Source organism: Gymnodraco acuticeps, unplaced genomic scaffold (genome assembly GCF_902827175.1).
Source record: "Gymnodraco acuticeps unplaced genomic scaffold, fGymAcu1.1, whole genome shotgun sequence".
Lineage (NCBI taxonomy): Eukaryota > Metazoa > Chordata > Actinopteri > Perciformes > Bathydraconidae > Gymnodraco > Gymnodraco acuticeps.
The window spans coordinates 434,072-449,485 of NW_022992205.1; the positions used below are offsets into that span (position 1 = coordinate 434,072).

Sequence of the window (15,414 nt, forward strand, 5' to 3'; positions counted from 1 at the left end):
GCGGAGCGCATAAAGCAGATCCTTCACGCGATAGCAAGATGCCGTCGTGCTCGTGGACGGATTAGAACAATTAACCTAAATAGCGATATTAGAAAACAATTTAACCTAAAAAGGCTGCAGAGATTGTAAGGTTTTTTGTGGTTCGAGTATAGAGGGAGGTAAGGATGAAGAGCTAGATAAGGATGAAAGCTCAGATTCAGACCCGAAGAGCGAGGAGACGAGAGAGAAGAGAGGAGGTGAGAAAGAGAGAGAGAGAATCAGAGACGAGAAGAGGAGAGCAAGAAGAGAGCGAGAGAGAGTAGATGATCGAAGAGAGAGAGAGAGAATAGCGAGATGCGAGCGATAGAGATCTCGTCCTATCTCTCTCTCTATCTCTCTATATATATCTCTCTCTCTCTCTTCTCTCTCTCTCTCTCTTTCTCTCTCTCTCTCTCTCTCTCTCTCTCTCTCTCTCTCTCTCTCTCTCTCTCTCTCTCTCTCTCTAGCACTGTGTGTTGAATGAATCATAATATGAAAATAGAGCGACCACACAACCAGCCAATAGGATGCCTTCTTCTGAATGTGTCACACCTCAATTCCAGAGATACAATTAAAGATGTTTCACAAACTGTTCTGCCTCCAACTGGTTTTTGTTTTTGTTTATGCTTTAATTTAATTCATTCATTCATTTTAGTCCTCAGCTAACAAAACACACAAAGCCGGTCTGTATTTTTTCTTTTGTAATTAAAATGTTTGGGATTTGTGTAGAAACCTGTTTGTATCTCACTTTGTAGCCACATGAGGCACAAGTGTCTAAAACATTTATAGGTTTTGGAAAGATATAAAAGTGTTACTGATTATATCGTCTAACTTTCAGCCAAAAAGCCAGACTCTCTTAAAAACAATAGAGGCAATTGGAATTTTTATAAAGGCAATAGTATAAAGTAGGGGTGTAACTGTTCACAGAAGTCACGGTTCGGTTCATACCTCGGTTTGGGGGTCACGGTTCGGTACAACAAGGAAAAGCAAAAAAAAGTCCCAAATGCATTTTTATTTAACAGTAGTGCAAGTTTTAGTATGAAAATAAGGAACTCTAACATTTGGAATCATTAACTGTATTACAGTTAAAAACAAACCACAAACACACAGTAACACACACACTCAGATGGCCATATTATTTATAATGGCTGATGTCAAACTAAAAAGTTAAATAAGCTGTACAACTAAAAAGAATGTCTTGAAAATATTTAAATAAAGAAAGAAAGTGTTTAAATCACAATCAATAAAAGGCAATACAGAACTGTATAACATCTCCTGATGTCAAAATATAAAATAAATACAATAATAAATATAAAACAAAATACAATCTGTACCTTTAGGAGCAATGTCTAACATGTGTAATTAACTTGTGAGTGTGTGAGGCCATTATGCCTAAATAAAGGTACTCAAGCTTTACTCTATTTTCAAGTTGTTCTTCAAAAAGATGAGTTTGTCTACGTTGTCAGTAGTGAGGGCAGATCTGTTGGCGGTAACTATGTCACCTGCCGGCGAGAAAACCCTCTCGCTGGGGACTGAGACTGACTCGGATGTGATTGAGCATGTTTGACGTGTTACCACTAGCATACCGCACCGCTGTCGAACAACGCCGACACACCGTCCTCGTCCGATCCACCACTCGCACCCCATCATTGTTGTAGTCCACAGGGAACCCGAAATGTTCCCACACACCTGATTTAAAAGAAGCAGGTGGGTCTTCTAGCTCCTGTGTGTTGTGTGTGAACTCGCCATATTAGCTACTAACTTTTCTTCTTCATGTATTCTGTTCGTTTTGTTGTGTTTTGTTCTTGTTCTTCATTTGTTATTTACGGGCGGCTGGCTTTTAGGCGCAATGCCGCCCCCTGGATTATATATAGTGTAATACTGCCCTGAGTGACAGACTTTTTTCCCACTCGTAAAAAAAGGCGTATTCGCCGTGTGACTGCATGTGCCGAACCGTGACGTCCGAACCGTGACGGTACGGGATGAATACGGATACCGTTACACCCCTAGTATAAAGCAGTTAAAAAAGCAGCATTTAATGGTATTTAAATCAAAAATATCCCCACTGTTAAGTTTGATGATAATATTGCTACCATCTCCACATCTATATTACCTACCTTTACAGCTGCCCAAACTGTTAAAGGGGCCCTATTGTGCTTTTGGGGGTTTCTCTTTCCTGCGTTCTCTCCCAGACACTTGTGCTTCTATTGACTAGCACTCCAACACATTAGCCACTTTCACACCAAGTACTTTGCCATACTTAGTTCCCCCATGGAACCACCTCCGTTCACACCGGAATAAGTACCTGAGGGAAGATTACGCAAACCTTCTTCTTTGGGTTTACTGGCAGGCCGCAAACCACTTCACGGCGTATACTGCCACCCGAAGTCCCCGGCCGGAAGTCCCCAGAGTTGGGGAAAGGCTTCAGTAGAAGCTGCTGGGACTCCCAGCAGCTTCTACTGAAGCCTTCCGAGTAAATCCCCAGAACGCCGACACCTCCTCATCTCCACCGCTCCCATGTTTTTTTTTGTGTTGCCATAAGTTAGTCTCTCTCCGTTGATGCGCGGGGCTAATGCTAATGATAATAATGCCAGCAAATAAAATGGCAGCTTCACAAAACTTTTCAGAGTTTTAAGGGGTGTGGTTTGCAATTCGCCCAGCCAATCAGAAATTGGAACTTTTTTCTCCCCAGGAAAGTACCTGTACTCTCTAGCAGGGACTGAAAAGGGGGGAAAAGTTCTCATGAACCAAGTTCTCTTTTTGGTGTGAACGCAAAATCCCAGGAACTATCGGAACTAAAAGGGAAAAGTACGGGGAAAAGTACTCCGGCTAATGTATGTGATAGGCTAAGGGGCGGGACATCTCTAAGTTGCCAACCAATCACAACAGAGCCGGCCAGCTAACCAATGAGAGCAGTCTGGTTTTAGACAGAGGGTGGAAAGAGGTGCTGCAGCACAGAAATATTAGAAAAATAAAGACCTTTTTGAACAATAAAGCCTGGAAATATTTCACATTGGAGTTCTAAGCTAAATAAGCAGAATATGGCCCGTTTAGAGTAAAGACAGAAAGAAAGGAAAATGTAAATATCATACTGTGCAGTTTTTCTCACCTTCTTCTTTTATTGTTAAATCTCATCGGACAGCAGAAGACATCCATTTGAGCTTCCATCAATACAGTGAGATCTCTGAATTTTCTGTAGTCCTTCATCTAATTTCCAACACCCACTTTACTCTGTTATTTCCTCGTCTCCATCTGAAAAAATCCAATCAACACTCAGTAAAGTGTCCCTCTTCGATGGCAGCAGCCAATCAGGAGCCAGGTTCAGTGTCCATGTCATCTGTGTCGTCACCCTCCGAGCGGCAGATCTCCTCCAGCGCCAGCTCTGGCGGGAAACAGGAAGTGAAAGAAAATAAATGTGTTTATTTCAGAATTTACAAAAATGTAGACATCTGAAAGATATTTCTGTACTTGACTGAACTGAATAAGAGGGTCAAACATGTCGCTCTTAAGACTATATTTATTAATCATAATTTTTTTTTTACATTTACAGCATGTTTCCAACAAGCAGCAACACTTATGGCTGGAAGAGAACTGTGAGAAGAAGTTAAACTGACCTGATGAAGTCATAATGTGACCGACAAGAATCAAGTACAGTTTCCATGTCAACTCAGTTTTTTATTTTATAAATGGCATAGCATTCCCCATGTTATCTGGCTGATCCCATGAGTTCTACGCATTGACGTGTAAATACAATTTAGATATATCGCTTCTTAATTAGACTGCTCTCAGAAGATAACTGCTAGTGTAAAATCTGACCGCTTCAACAGCCTGACAGAAGAAGAACATAAAAACTATTTTGTCTTTTGATTAGTGTGTGTGTGTTTGTTTGTTTGTTGGTGCGTGTGTGTTTGTGCGTGTGTGTGTGTGTACCCTCGCTCTCGCTCAGCTCGGGGATCCTCCTCAGCGTGTCTCGTACGGCGGGGATCACCTGGTCGTACATGTGCAGCAGTGGCCTGCAGCTCTCTGAGAAGCTGCCGTGATGCAGCAGCAGCCAGTGCAGCAGCAGCAGACACTCTCTGAGCAGGGAAGCAGCAGGGCCGCGCCACCATGGTAACAAGCGGGCGGGGCACTCTGGTGGGGGCGGGGCCACGCCTGAAGGAAAGACGGAAACAATTACAATAATTGGTAATCAATTATTTTTAGGACACATTAATGGGTTTTATAAATAGTTTAAGGGACAAGGGGTGAAATAAATAAGTCTGAAATGTGACCTGTTGAACCGCGAAGATCCAACCACTGACGATGGAAAACAATCACCACAGTCTGCACCAACTGAGAGAGAGCGAGATGAGAGGGTTGTGTAGAAAGTTGCAACACCACATTTAGTGTAACTATTTAAAAACAGAGCAGAGGGTCAGACAGTCTTACCTCAGTGTCACATTGACAGGTAGTGTGCTGGTTGTTAGTCCAGCTGTCTGCTCTCTGGGTCATCAGTCGGCTCAGCAAACGAACCACCTGTGGCACAAAGACAATCATGGCCCAAACTAAAGTATTTTCAATTCTCAAATAAATAGGTAGAATCGAGAATTGGAGGGATGAACCCCTCTTTAATGGTCACGCATGCAGAGCACACAGCACACACAGTGAAATGTGGCCTCTGCATTTAACTCATCCTAGTAGTAGGAGCAGTTCATTTTTTAATTACGGTCGAGTTCACAATACAGCAGCACATTTTAAAAAGACATATCATTCGGTTGTCAACAATGTATGCCCTATACACTGTGGAGAAAAAGGACACGTCCCTCTTAGGAGGGTTTGTGTTTGGATGGAACTTCATATTTGCGTTGAACAGCATTGAGTTCGTCATTTTACTCATTGTAAATAACGTTGCTTGATTCCTTTAGCATCCCCATGGTCTTTTCCTAAATCAATTTGCCATTATCCATATTTAGTGATTTAATGGCAATGAGGCTACAAGGACACACATGACTCAGAGAGAATTAGAACAGACAGAAACAATTGAGGTTAGATGCAGTCGGACAACAAAAAAGTAATAAGACCAAGTCCATTTCTTCAACTATTATACGAAGCAGAATCACTACACCTCTGCAGCGTGTGTGTGTGTGTGTGTGTGTGTGTGTGTGTGCATGTGTGTGTGTGTGCGTATGTGTGTGTGTAAGCATGTGTGTGGGTGTGAGTGTGTGTGTGTGTGTGTGCGTGTGCGTGTAAGTGTGTGTGTGTGCGTGTGTGTGTAAGCGTGTGTGTGTGTGTGTGTGTGTGTGTGTGTGTGTGTGTGTGTGTAAGCGTGTTTGTGTTACCTGCAGGTCCAACAGAACCCAGTCTGTGTGTGTTGCCTGGTTGTCCGGTCTCGTTCTGATAAACTGGAACAACTTCAGGAAAATACACGGGTCTAAAGAAAACAACAACAATCAAACACTGCTGCAGTTACATCATGTGGAGCAGACACATGTAGTGAACATTTGAAGCAAAGTCAAAAACCTTTATAAACTTCAAAGAGAGGTTACAGAGCAGGAGAATGACATAAACTTGGAGTGAAGTCAATGCCATATCAATAGCAGTGTGTGGAGACTGACCGTGCTGAGAGCAGAGCTGCTGGGCCAGTGTGTGTTGGTCGGACATGGACGTGAGGACGGACACACCCCCCGACACTGTCTGCAACCCGCAGTCTGCTGACACACACACACACACCACCTGCAACACACACTGCAACCTGAGAGAGAAACAGAGACACACATGTAAGAGTGTAAACTAATACATCATAAGTCAACACAGGAAGGGTCAATTCTGAATTGGAGTCATTTCTGGAGTAATAAATAAACAAGTGGCTCCTTTTTAATTCTGATCTCATGGTCAGACTGAAGAATTCATATTGTATCAGTTATTTATATACTCTGTTACATCTTTACAGTCATTGTAAATCACTTTACACTCAGATATTGCATCATAGACAGTCAGTGGAAACATTCATAAACCCCACACTCCCTGCTCGGGCACTCCTTTCTCCAGTAGTATTCCTCCAAGGTGTGTGTTGCATCATGTGTTGTTTGTGTGTGCATGCGTGTGTGTTTGCAATGTAATTAGACGTTTGTCGAAAAAGAATGCGCGCTAAAGAGAGTTACCCAAGGCATGAAGTTTCATGACACCTGCAATGAAGAGCTCACATATTGAAGACAAAAACTCTGAACATCTGTCAAACTTGTTAATTCATCATCAAGTGACAACTCATTACCCTGATACTGATCTTCATGAAGACTTTTATTCTTGATTCTCAAGAATGTGATTCTTGCCAAGACCACAGTTAAGTTTAGGGATGCTCCGATCGATCGGTCACCGATCGAGATCGGCCGATACTCACTCTCTACCGATCGATATCGGCCGATACTCACTTTCTACCGATCGATATCGGCCGATACTCACTCTCTACCGATCGATCGGTGCTCTCTAAACATGCCGATCGTGAGAGCCGATCGCATGACGTAAAATACATGACACTTTTCTCTGTGTGCGGCAAAACAAGCTCGCCAAAATGGCTTCACCGGTCTGGCATTATTTTAAGGTGTCCGAAAAAGACAGTAAGATAGCGGTGTGTGAAGCAGAAATCCTGCATCTCCGCCCGCCGGACAGGTAAGCGGAGCGAAACACACAAGAGTTAGACCTAACACACTTAGCTATTTTATCTCTGGAACAAGCTAAACTAATTATTAGAAATATATGTATTCTTCACTGTCTGGTCACTCATTACTGGATCAGTGAGCTGCATGAGATACTGACAGGCTGTCAGGAGAGGGAGAGAGGGAGAGAGGGGGGAGAGAGAGAGGGAGAGAGGAAAAGAGAGCGCTTCCGCTCATTTCTCCCGTGTTATTATCCAAAGTGAATGTAAACTTGAATAATGTACTTCATTTGAATGTAATAATTAAGTTGATTGTTGTTTGTGGAAGCTCCAGTGAATGAGCCCCATTAACTGAGTTTAAACATCACTTTAAATGGAAGATTTAAAGTGATGTTTAAATCTTCCATTTAGGCCCCGCCCACTCGATCGGATCGGCGATCGGTGTCGGCCGATACTGATTCCGGCGATCGGCCCCGAAATTGGCGATCGGAGCATCCCGAGTTAAGTTTAAAGAGAACACATTTTTTTTTTGTGCCATGCTTTAATGTTCAAAAAGCTCTTGATTTTTCTCATACACTGGTCAACCGATTAGAGATGTGTTACGTACAATGTGTTGGAGCGCTAGCCAATAATGCAAGTGTTACATAGTGATTTCGTTATGCTATGGATGTCAACAAACGAGTCCAATGGAGGCAGGGGGGAAATCCCGACTTTGGGATGTTAGCCTTTAGTAAATCCTATATAACAATACAGGAAAGGGAAATCCCCCCAAAAGTATAATAGGGCACTTTTATATTGACATCTTTCTTTTTATTTGAGTTGCTGTGTTAGGGCTGGGTGGAAAAATACATATATTTTGAAATCACGATTTTGGATTCCAACAAAAATAAAATAATAAACAGAAAACAAGCTATCAAGATTAAGCAATTATTGTGACGCACTCCATTTCGCAATGATGCTCTTGTTTTGTATTGCGTCATAAATCCAGCGCACCTCTTTCCACTACATCAGTACACTTTCACCCATGTCTGAAACCAAAAACTTCCACTGAGCCAGGCTGTGGCACGTCCGTTCAGTGTGCCAAGATGACGGTACGACAGACTGTGAAAAAGAAAAGAAAAAGTGAAAGCAATTCAACTGTTTGTGTGTGTGACTGTGTGTGTACCTGTCAGCATGTGTGTGTGGCGTCCTCTCAATAAGCACGCACAGAGTCTTCATGGCATTGAGGACAAGCTCCTCATTCTGCGAGACGCCTTCACTGCTTTGCCCGGCTTCACACAGGTGCAATAGGGACTGCAGCAAAACATTCTGGGAGCACAAACCCACACTTGCAGTAGAGGGTTCAGTCTAAGAACAGAGGGAGCAAATGAAAATAGAATTAAATGTTTTTCTGTGAGGGAAAACAATCACAGTTAATCATAATAACATAATGACCTGAAGCCTTCTAGAAGTGAAGTGATATATATATATCATAGAGTCGAAATGTTCTAAATGAATTAATGAGTCATACACCATATCTGAAAGTGGAAAGGTGTGTCTGTTTCAGATTGTACCTTTATGTCTGGAACTTTGCTCTGACTCTCCTTTGACAGCACAGCCTCCACCACCTGGAAATGAAAAATAACTGTATCATCTAGACCAGTGGTTCCCAAACTTTTTGTGCCCAAGGCACACCAAAGAACAAGTACAAATCTCAAGGCACACCTATTGTGCAAAATAGCCCTTATAACACGTGTTATCACTCATATCATGTAAAATATCTGTAAATGTGCATAATTATTTACTAATGCCAAATAAAATGTGACAAAGACAACTATATTACTCATGAAATATTTATTAACGAAATATTTCAGAAATTAATTTGAAACGTTATCAAATTAGGCTTCATCAAAGCAGCAACACACTCATTTAAACCAGACAGGTCACACAATAAAAAATGAGGCAAAAGAAACTCAGCAGAAATTCAGCACAGAGAACTGTCAATGCAAGGAAGCTGCATTGTCCATGGTCCTGAACTACAAATTATATAAATGTAACATTTCAGCAATCAGCATTGAAACATGTGCTATTGTAAATATTTTGCCGATTTACAAATTAGTGAGATACATGGGCCTGTCGGGGCGCGCAGAATTTTGTAATCCTTGGTGGCACTGAGGAGAGGGCCACTCGCAAGTCCTGTTCAACAGAGAGCCGTGACCTCCTGTTCTTCATGTAAACCAGAGTAGAGAACGCCAACTCCAGAGATGGGGTCGTTACTAAAAAAATACATATTACTTTAAAAAAAAGTAATACATTACACTACTTCGTTACTATCTACATAAAGTAACGAGTTACTTTTCTCGCCGAGCACGTACGAACTGCGCATGCGTGAGTGGCAATAACTTTCCTTACCAGCAGGCGGCGGTAGTGTGTATTTGTCATTCAAAACAGGCAACAACCGGAAAACAGAGAAGAAGAACAGACGACGTGATATAAACAAAAAAGCATGTGTTCTTTGCAGGTGTTTGTTGAGGTTTGACCACGTGGTGTTTACAGCAGTGGATAACAGCTTCTGGCCTGGACACAGTTTGCACCTCACCGTCACATTCCTGTCTATTCTTCGGACGAACTCAAAATAATGGGCATACCTCCACCCCTCGAGAGTTATCGCTGACTCAGCCATGTTTATGCAGCACTGCACGTGGAGATGTGGACGCGTACATATAAACCTACAAAGCACTGATATAGTAAATTAAAAAATAATTATTTTTGTGTAGTTGTATATTGCAATAATAACGTATGGTTGTCACAAAATCCCACGGCACACCCGGACTTGCCTCACGGCACACCAGTGTGCCGCGGCACACCGTTTGGGAACCACTGATCTATACTGCAAACGGGGAAGGACCTTTTCCACTGGGTCGAAAAAAAAGATGTGATTTCAATGTTGTTATTAAAAGTGTGTCTGCAGGTTCATTACAGGTGTTGTTACTGTTGGGTCATCACCTTGTCACTGTGGGCCAGCAGCAGGTGGAGGAGCCTCAGAGCAGCCAAACCAGTGTCCTCCACGCTGAAACCAGTGGAACCAGCCTCCTCCAGTCTCCCCAGTCCAGCTGTAATGCCTGCAGGGAGCGAGCTGACAGCGGGGGTGGAGCGGAGCGAGTCCAGAGCCTGACAGAGCCGAGACAGGTGGAGGTCCAACAGAGGGAGGAGGAGCACAGCTCCAGGACACGACCTGCACGCACAAACACACAGAATATTTGAGATTAAACTAAAATATAGACGTTTTGATTGGATTCATGTTTCCCAAGTCACAATTAGAGTCTGCTTCACTGGATCTTAATGATTAACCATCGCACCTTTTCTAAAAAAGTTTTTATGTGTAATCAAACATGTTTATAGAAATGCAAATACTGAAACTTTTTTAAATATTTGTTTCAATGGCGTTGATAATAAAACTGGATCATTGGTTCATTTTCTTGAGTGGATTCTAAATCTTTGTTAATTATCTACATCAGGGGTTTTCAAAGTGTGGGAAGGTGAGCCTCCCCTCAGCGAACATAAAAACAATCGCACCCCCCCTCCCAATTATTATTGCTATTGTTGTTGTTGTTGCTGTTGTTGCTATAATGCAGGGGTACTCAATTGCATGTCAAAGAGGTCCAGTAAGAGAAAATGTCATTAAATGCTCTGTTTTCGCTGTCTACCTTTCTCTTTTTTGAGCACGCCATTTGAAATTACTCACTGACTGCACCGATTTGATTGGCTGAGAAGCGTCACCTCCTTAAAATATTAAATGTTTTACTTTTTATCTTTTCATTTTTTTAACATGGTGGATAAATCCTTATATGCTCCCACACACTGAACGCCAACTTTGCCTCCTTATTACACTCACCTCTACTTTAGTGGGAACAATGAGTCTGCGTCTTTGATGCGCACAGGCGGATGATGCGGGGATGCAATGTAGACAGGAATAAACGCAGATCATCCTCAGGCTGCAGCCTTGACCGCTACTTGCTTTTGATCAAAGTCAATGCGGAAAACACGCACTCACACAGGTAGGTGGAGGCAGGGGCGGACTGGGACTAAAAATCTGCCCTGGAATCTCACCCAGCCCAGCCCACACAAATTGGTAGAGCACGCTCGTGAACTGTCAACAGGGGGGGGGGTGCTCGTGAACTGTCAACAGGGGGGTGGTTCTCGTGAACTGTCAACAGGGGGGTGGTTCTCGTGAACTGTCAACAGGGGGGGGGGGAGCCTCACTGAACAGACCTCTGTCGCCTGTCAGCGCAACTTAAATGATGCCGTTTAAAAACATAACAAATTAATTATTAAACTGACGACCCGCTGAGGACCGGCCGTTCTGTGATTCTCCAGCACACACAGATGGCCAGTCCGCCCCTGGCTGGAGGTGAAGGGAATGAGCACTTTTACAGCGTTTTTGGCGAGGTGACACTTTACTCATCTTTTTCTCGTTATTCTTTTCTCAAGCTGCGCCTCCCCTGAAGCTCTCTGGCGCCCCCCCCAGGGAGGCGCGCCTCACACTTTGAAAACCGCTGATCTACATAAACTAAAAGGTGTCAACTAATGTGATTTCAGTGCTGCTGTTACGTTTGGCCACAAGAGGGTGCTGTTGTCCACAGAAATGTTTATCTTTACTTGTCGTGGATTCTTCAGTGAGAAGGTAGTGCAGTTGATCAGAGCAGCTTTAGTGTCTCAGTCAGTCTACCTTTTGTTCCCGCTGCTCGCTGCAGCTGCCGGTCGGTTCTGGCTCAGCATGTTGAGTCCCGTTACAGCCAGACTCTGGACCGGGCTCAGAGCAGCTCTGGGAGCTACACCTACACCAACATTAATGCTGGCTGCAGGAGCAGAGTGGAGCAGAAAACCTGAAGACAGCCCACTGAAATCACAACACAGCACATTAGTTAGTATTTTTAAACAGTTATGTGCCTTTGTGCTGGAGTTGCAACTACTCATAGTCCTACAACCACACATTCTTAAAAAAAATGAAAGTTATTTATGTTAAAGTTTTGGGTCTGAAGATTTGAATTGCAGTGGATTCGGCGCTCCCAAGTGGCAGTTGAGGGGATTGGATTAAGGTACTTAAAAAACGCATTTATAAAATACATAAAATGAGGAGGCGATTATGACACCAAAAGATTGTGTTTTTATTGTCATATATGAAGGTGCGTTTTTACATTTCAAAGCACTTTTTAACTTTATTAAACCCGAGAGACTTTTCATGAGCCTTTATTCTGTTTTGTCTCCCGCGTGTAGGGCTGCCCTCGACTAAAGATGTTTCTAGTCGACCAATAGTCGTCAATTAAGACGATTAGCCGACTAATTGTTGCACGTTTATGATATATTATTATAAATATATATTTTTCTTTTCCTCCCAAAATGGTTTCAGTTTCAAAGGCTGATAAAGAGCGTTTAACAGCATGGTACGTTGTGCTTCACATGAAATCTAGAATAAAACTGTAATAATTAACCTTTGAAATATAAATGAAATGTTGAGAGCGCATGAGAGTCACAGCGCACGGACGCAGCGGTGTAGGATTCTTATTGTGTGTGTGAACTAGCAGCGAGGACACACGGAACATTTAGTTCTAGTTTCTTTTATTCATATCTGAATATAAACAACCCAATAAATACTACAGAGGAAACGGAAACACTGAAAATATGAGCGTCGACAAAAATCCCTCCGCACCTATTCATCAGAATGATTATATATTATAGGTCTATATATTATGTTGACATACAAAGATAGGCTGCTGCCTGACTCACTGCTGCTGTTTTCCTCCGAGAGAGAAAGTAACACATGACTGTTGGGATAATTAAGCTCCGTGTTTTGTTATGAAGCCGGCAGTCAGGAAGCTGCGCTCTGATGGTGGGTATGGACGATACTTTTTGCCGTCGTAGTCTGCATGTCCCCTTGTGGGACTCGTCCTTTACTCGCTCAGAAGGATCCACACTTTAGATTTCCTGCCAGACCAAATTAACTTAATGACCAGGCACAGCTCTGAAGGAAGTCTGAGGGGGTTCCGGCTGACGCGTCATAGCACATGCACCTTTTTTTTAACTAATTGACCAATGAAAAATGTGTCGACAAATACTTTTTTTGCCGACTAACGTTTAGTCGACTAATCGGGGGCAGCCCTACCTGCGTGTGGCTCAAATGTAGCTGGGGGTCAAATGCCTTGCTCGAGAGGCATTTTGGTAGTTTTTTCACTACCTGACCCACATTTATTTTGCCACTACAGACATTGAACACGTATTTTTTTGTTTTTAATACTCCAGCAAATACCTTCCTGTAATTCCTACAGTGCTCTGTTTTACATATTACACTGCAATAGTGCCCACATTGTCATGGTAACAGGTGCCGGGTGTTTACCTGGATGTCAGGTGGATGTCAGGCAGACTCATAGACAGCAGGTGAGACAGGCCGAGGCTGCTGGGAGAGAGAGGCTGCTGCAGCAACAACCCCAGCAGGACACCTCCTGGAGGACAGCACACAATAAAACACACACACAAGCTTTAACTACTGACTTTCAGTCTTAACAAAAAGAGGAATGACCCTTTAAAGTAGCTCTTAGGAAAACCTGACCTATTATCACTTTTTTAGTGAGTTACTCAGATGAGCACCAGGAGACAGTGATTGGTACTCACCCCACATGAAGCGTGGTTTTAATAAGTGCAGTCTTCCTCACTGTCCTCTATTCACACTTCTTGCATGCTAGATGACGAAGATGCGGCAGATGCAACTCCCTGTCTCTGTTTAAGCCTCAGATTTGCTTTCTCCAAAACAAAAAAGTCCTTGCATTTCCTGAGGCCAAGTTGAAGGATCAAATACTAAGAAATTCTCACATGACTTGAAGTCAGATCTCATTTCAGAAGTGGGAAGTAACTAAGTACACTTCTTCAAGTACTGTACTTAAGTACAATTTTGAGATACTTTTACTTCTACTCCACTACAGTTCAGAGGTAAATAGTGTACTTTTAGACCACTACATATATGTTATACCTTTAGTTACTTTACAGATGTGGATGAATGATGTGAAATCTAATCAAGTGTTAAATGAGACTTTAGTTCCACCTGGAGTAAATCCTCAAGCTACCCTGCAGTATACAAAGCCATTCTTCATGACTGAGTCCCTCACAGTCTTTCAGTCCCGCCTCAAAACACATCTTTTCAACTCTGTCTACCCATAAGCCTCTCAATCAACTTCCTCTTGACTGCCTTTTTATTTATTTTGTATTTTACTTTACTTACTTGTTTGCCTGTCCTTATTTGTCTACCCTCCCTCATACTGTAAAGCGTCTTTGAGTTGTGAAAAGCGCTATACTCTATAAATAAAATGCATTATTATTATTCAAACTAGCTGCACCTTTACCAGCTTTGAGAACACTTTCATGATCCATCATTATAAAACATATCATATATATTATTCTGAAATGGACCAATCAAACAATCACTACTTTTACTTTTGTTACTTTAACTATATTTTGATGATAATACTTTTACTTGAGTAACATTTTGAATGCAGGACTTTTACTGTAACAGAGTATTCCTACACAGGATCAGAGTACTTCTTCCACCTCTGTCTGATTTCAAACTCTTCCATTAACACCCTGAGTAAGTTTGCAGCTGTGTGTTTTTCTCCACCTTGTTGTAAATAAAACTGCAGCAGCTTGACTACAGAACGTGAAGATCAGCTGATTTTGCGCAGTTCTCCAGTGTGTGTGCGGATCACACAATGTGCACAGGGGAGTCTCCGTCCGCAGCCAGTTGGCGGAGTTTTGGCACAATTCTGTTGTTCACTACACACCAACGTTAACAGACGCAAAGGCGCTTAGTAAAACAAAGTGACGTTACGCATTTCAGATGTTTGCCGCGCATGCGTACCAGTTATGTGCACCCCTTCCTATTATCACTTCCCTGTTTTAGGTAGACTGGTTCAACAAATAGAAACCTGTTGGGGAACCTGTGTTAATCTAAAAGGTATTTTCAATGACTCATCAAGCAGCGCTGCAGACTGACCTCTGTGCTGCAGGTGTGCAGGTCTGACGGACAGGAACGGGTCTGGACGAGACACTTCCTGTCTGTCACCAGATCTGCTGCTGGATGACCCTCTGTCTGCTGAAAACACACATTCACACACCATAATCAAATGTTGCTTTACCTCAACATCTGCTTTAACACCAACCGTCATCACCTACAGTACATGTGACCCACCGTCTCTTCGTGTCTTCACTGGTGTCATTTTGGATGGAACATGGGCTCCAAACATCTCCTTGGTGATGAATCCATTTGCTGTTGGAGAGGAGGTGCTGCCGCCTGTCCCATGATGCAACTGGGTGAGCACTTTAAGACTGAGGAGAGATTTGAGGTTTAGTTAGTCAGACTCACAGAGTGTAGGCTGTTCGTATTGGCCACAATTCTTCTCTGCTTAGGCCATGTGTGTATCCCTTCATGAAATGAAACCAACGACCTACAGGCTAAAAACCTACGCGGTGATAATCGTTGGACTAAGATATGGTTTGTTTACGGGTTCCTCCATTAAATAGTTGTAAATAAATATGTTTAGGGACATGTTTAGAACATTTGCTGTCCAAATGATTCAATTTCAAGCATGGCATTGACCCATACGTCGAGTGGCCCCATTTTGTTTTCAGTATAAGTCGCATTACATTGTTAAAATATGCATTCTTACCTGGCATTTTGTTTTGTGGGGATTACGCCATTTAAATGCAAGGTCTCATGTAAAGGTTCCCCCAAAAGTAAT

The 15,414-nt window shown here is 42.6% G+C and overlaps 1 protein-coding gene across 1 annotated transcript in view; it reads right to left on the reverse strand.

Moving 5' to 3' along the window:
* Positions 1–3,102: 3,102 nt before the first annotated feature.
* atrip (ATR interacting protein) overlaps positions 3,103–15,414 on the reverse strand; it is a 16,375-nt gene continuing 4,063 nt past the window's right edge. Inside the window, 13 exon segments of the mRNA XM_034205622.1 lie at positions 3,103–3,400; positions 3,949–4,170; positions 4,290–4,350; positions 4,447–4,533; positions 5,337–5,428; positions 5,613–5,749; positions 7,815–7,996; positions 8,203–8,256; positions 9,635–9,863; positions 11,358–11,528; positions 13,023–13,128; positions 14,670–14,768; positions 14,865–15,001. Coding sequence (XP_034061513.1) covers positions 3,327–3,400; positions 3,949–4,170; positions 4,290–4,350; positions 4,447–4,533; positions 5,337–5,428; positions 5,613–5,749; positions 7,815–7,996; positions 8,203–8,256; positions 9,635–9,863; positions 11,358–11,528; positions 13,023–13,128; positions 14,670–14,768; positions 14,865–15,001 — 1,651 coding nt within the window. The 3' untranslated portion in view covers positions 3,103–3,326.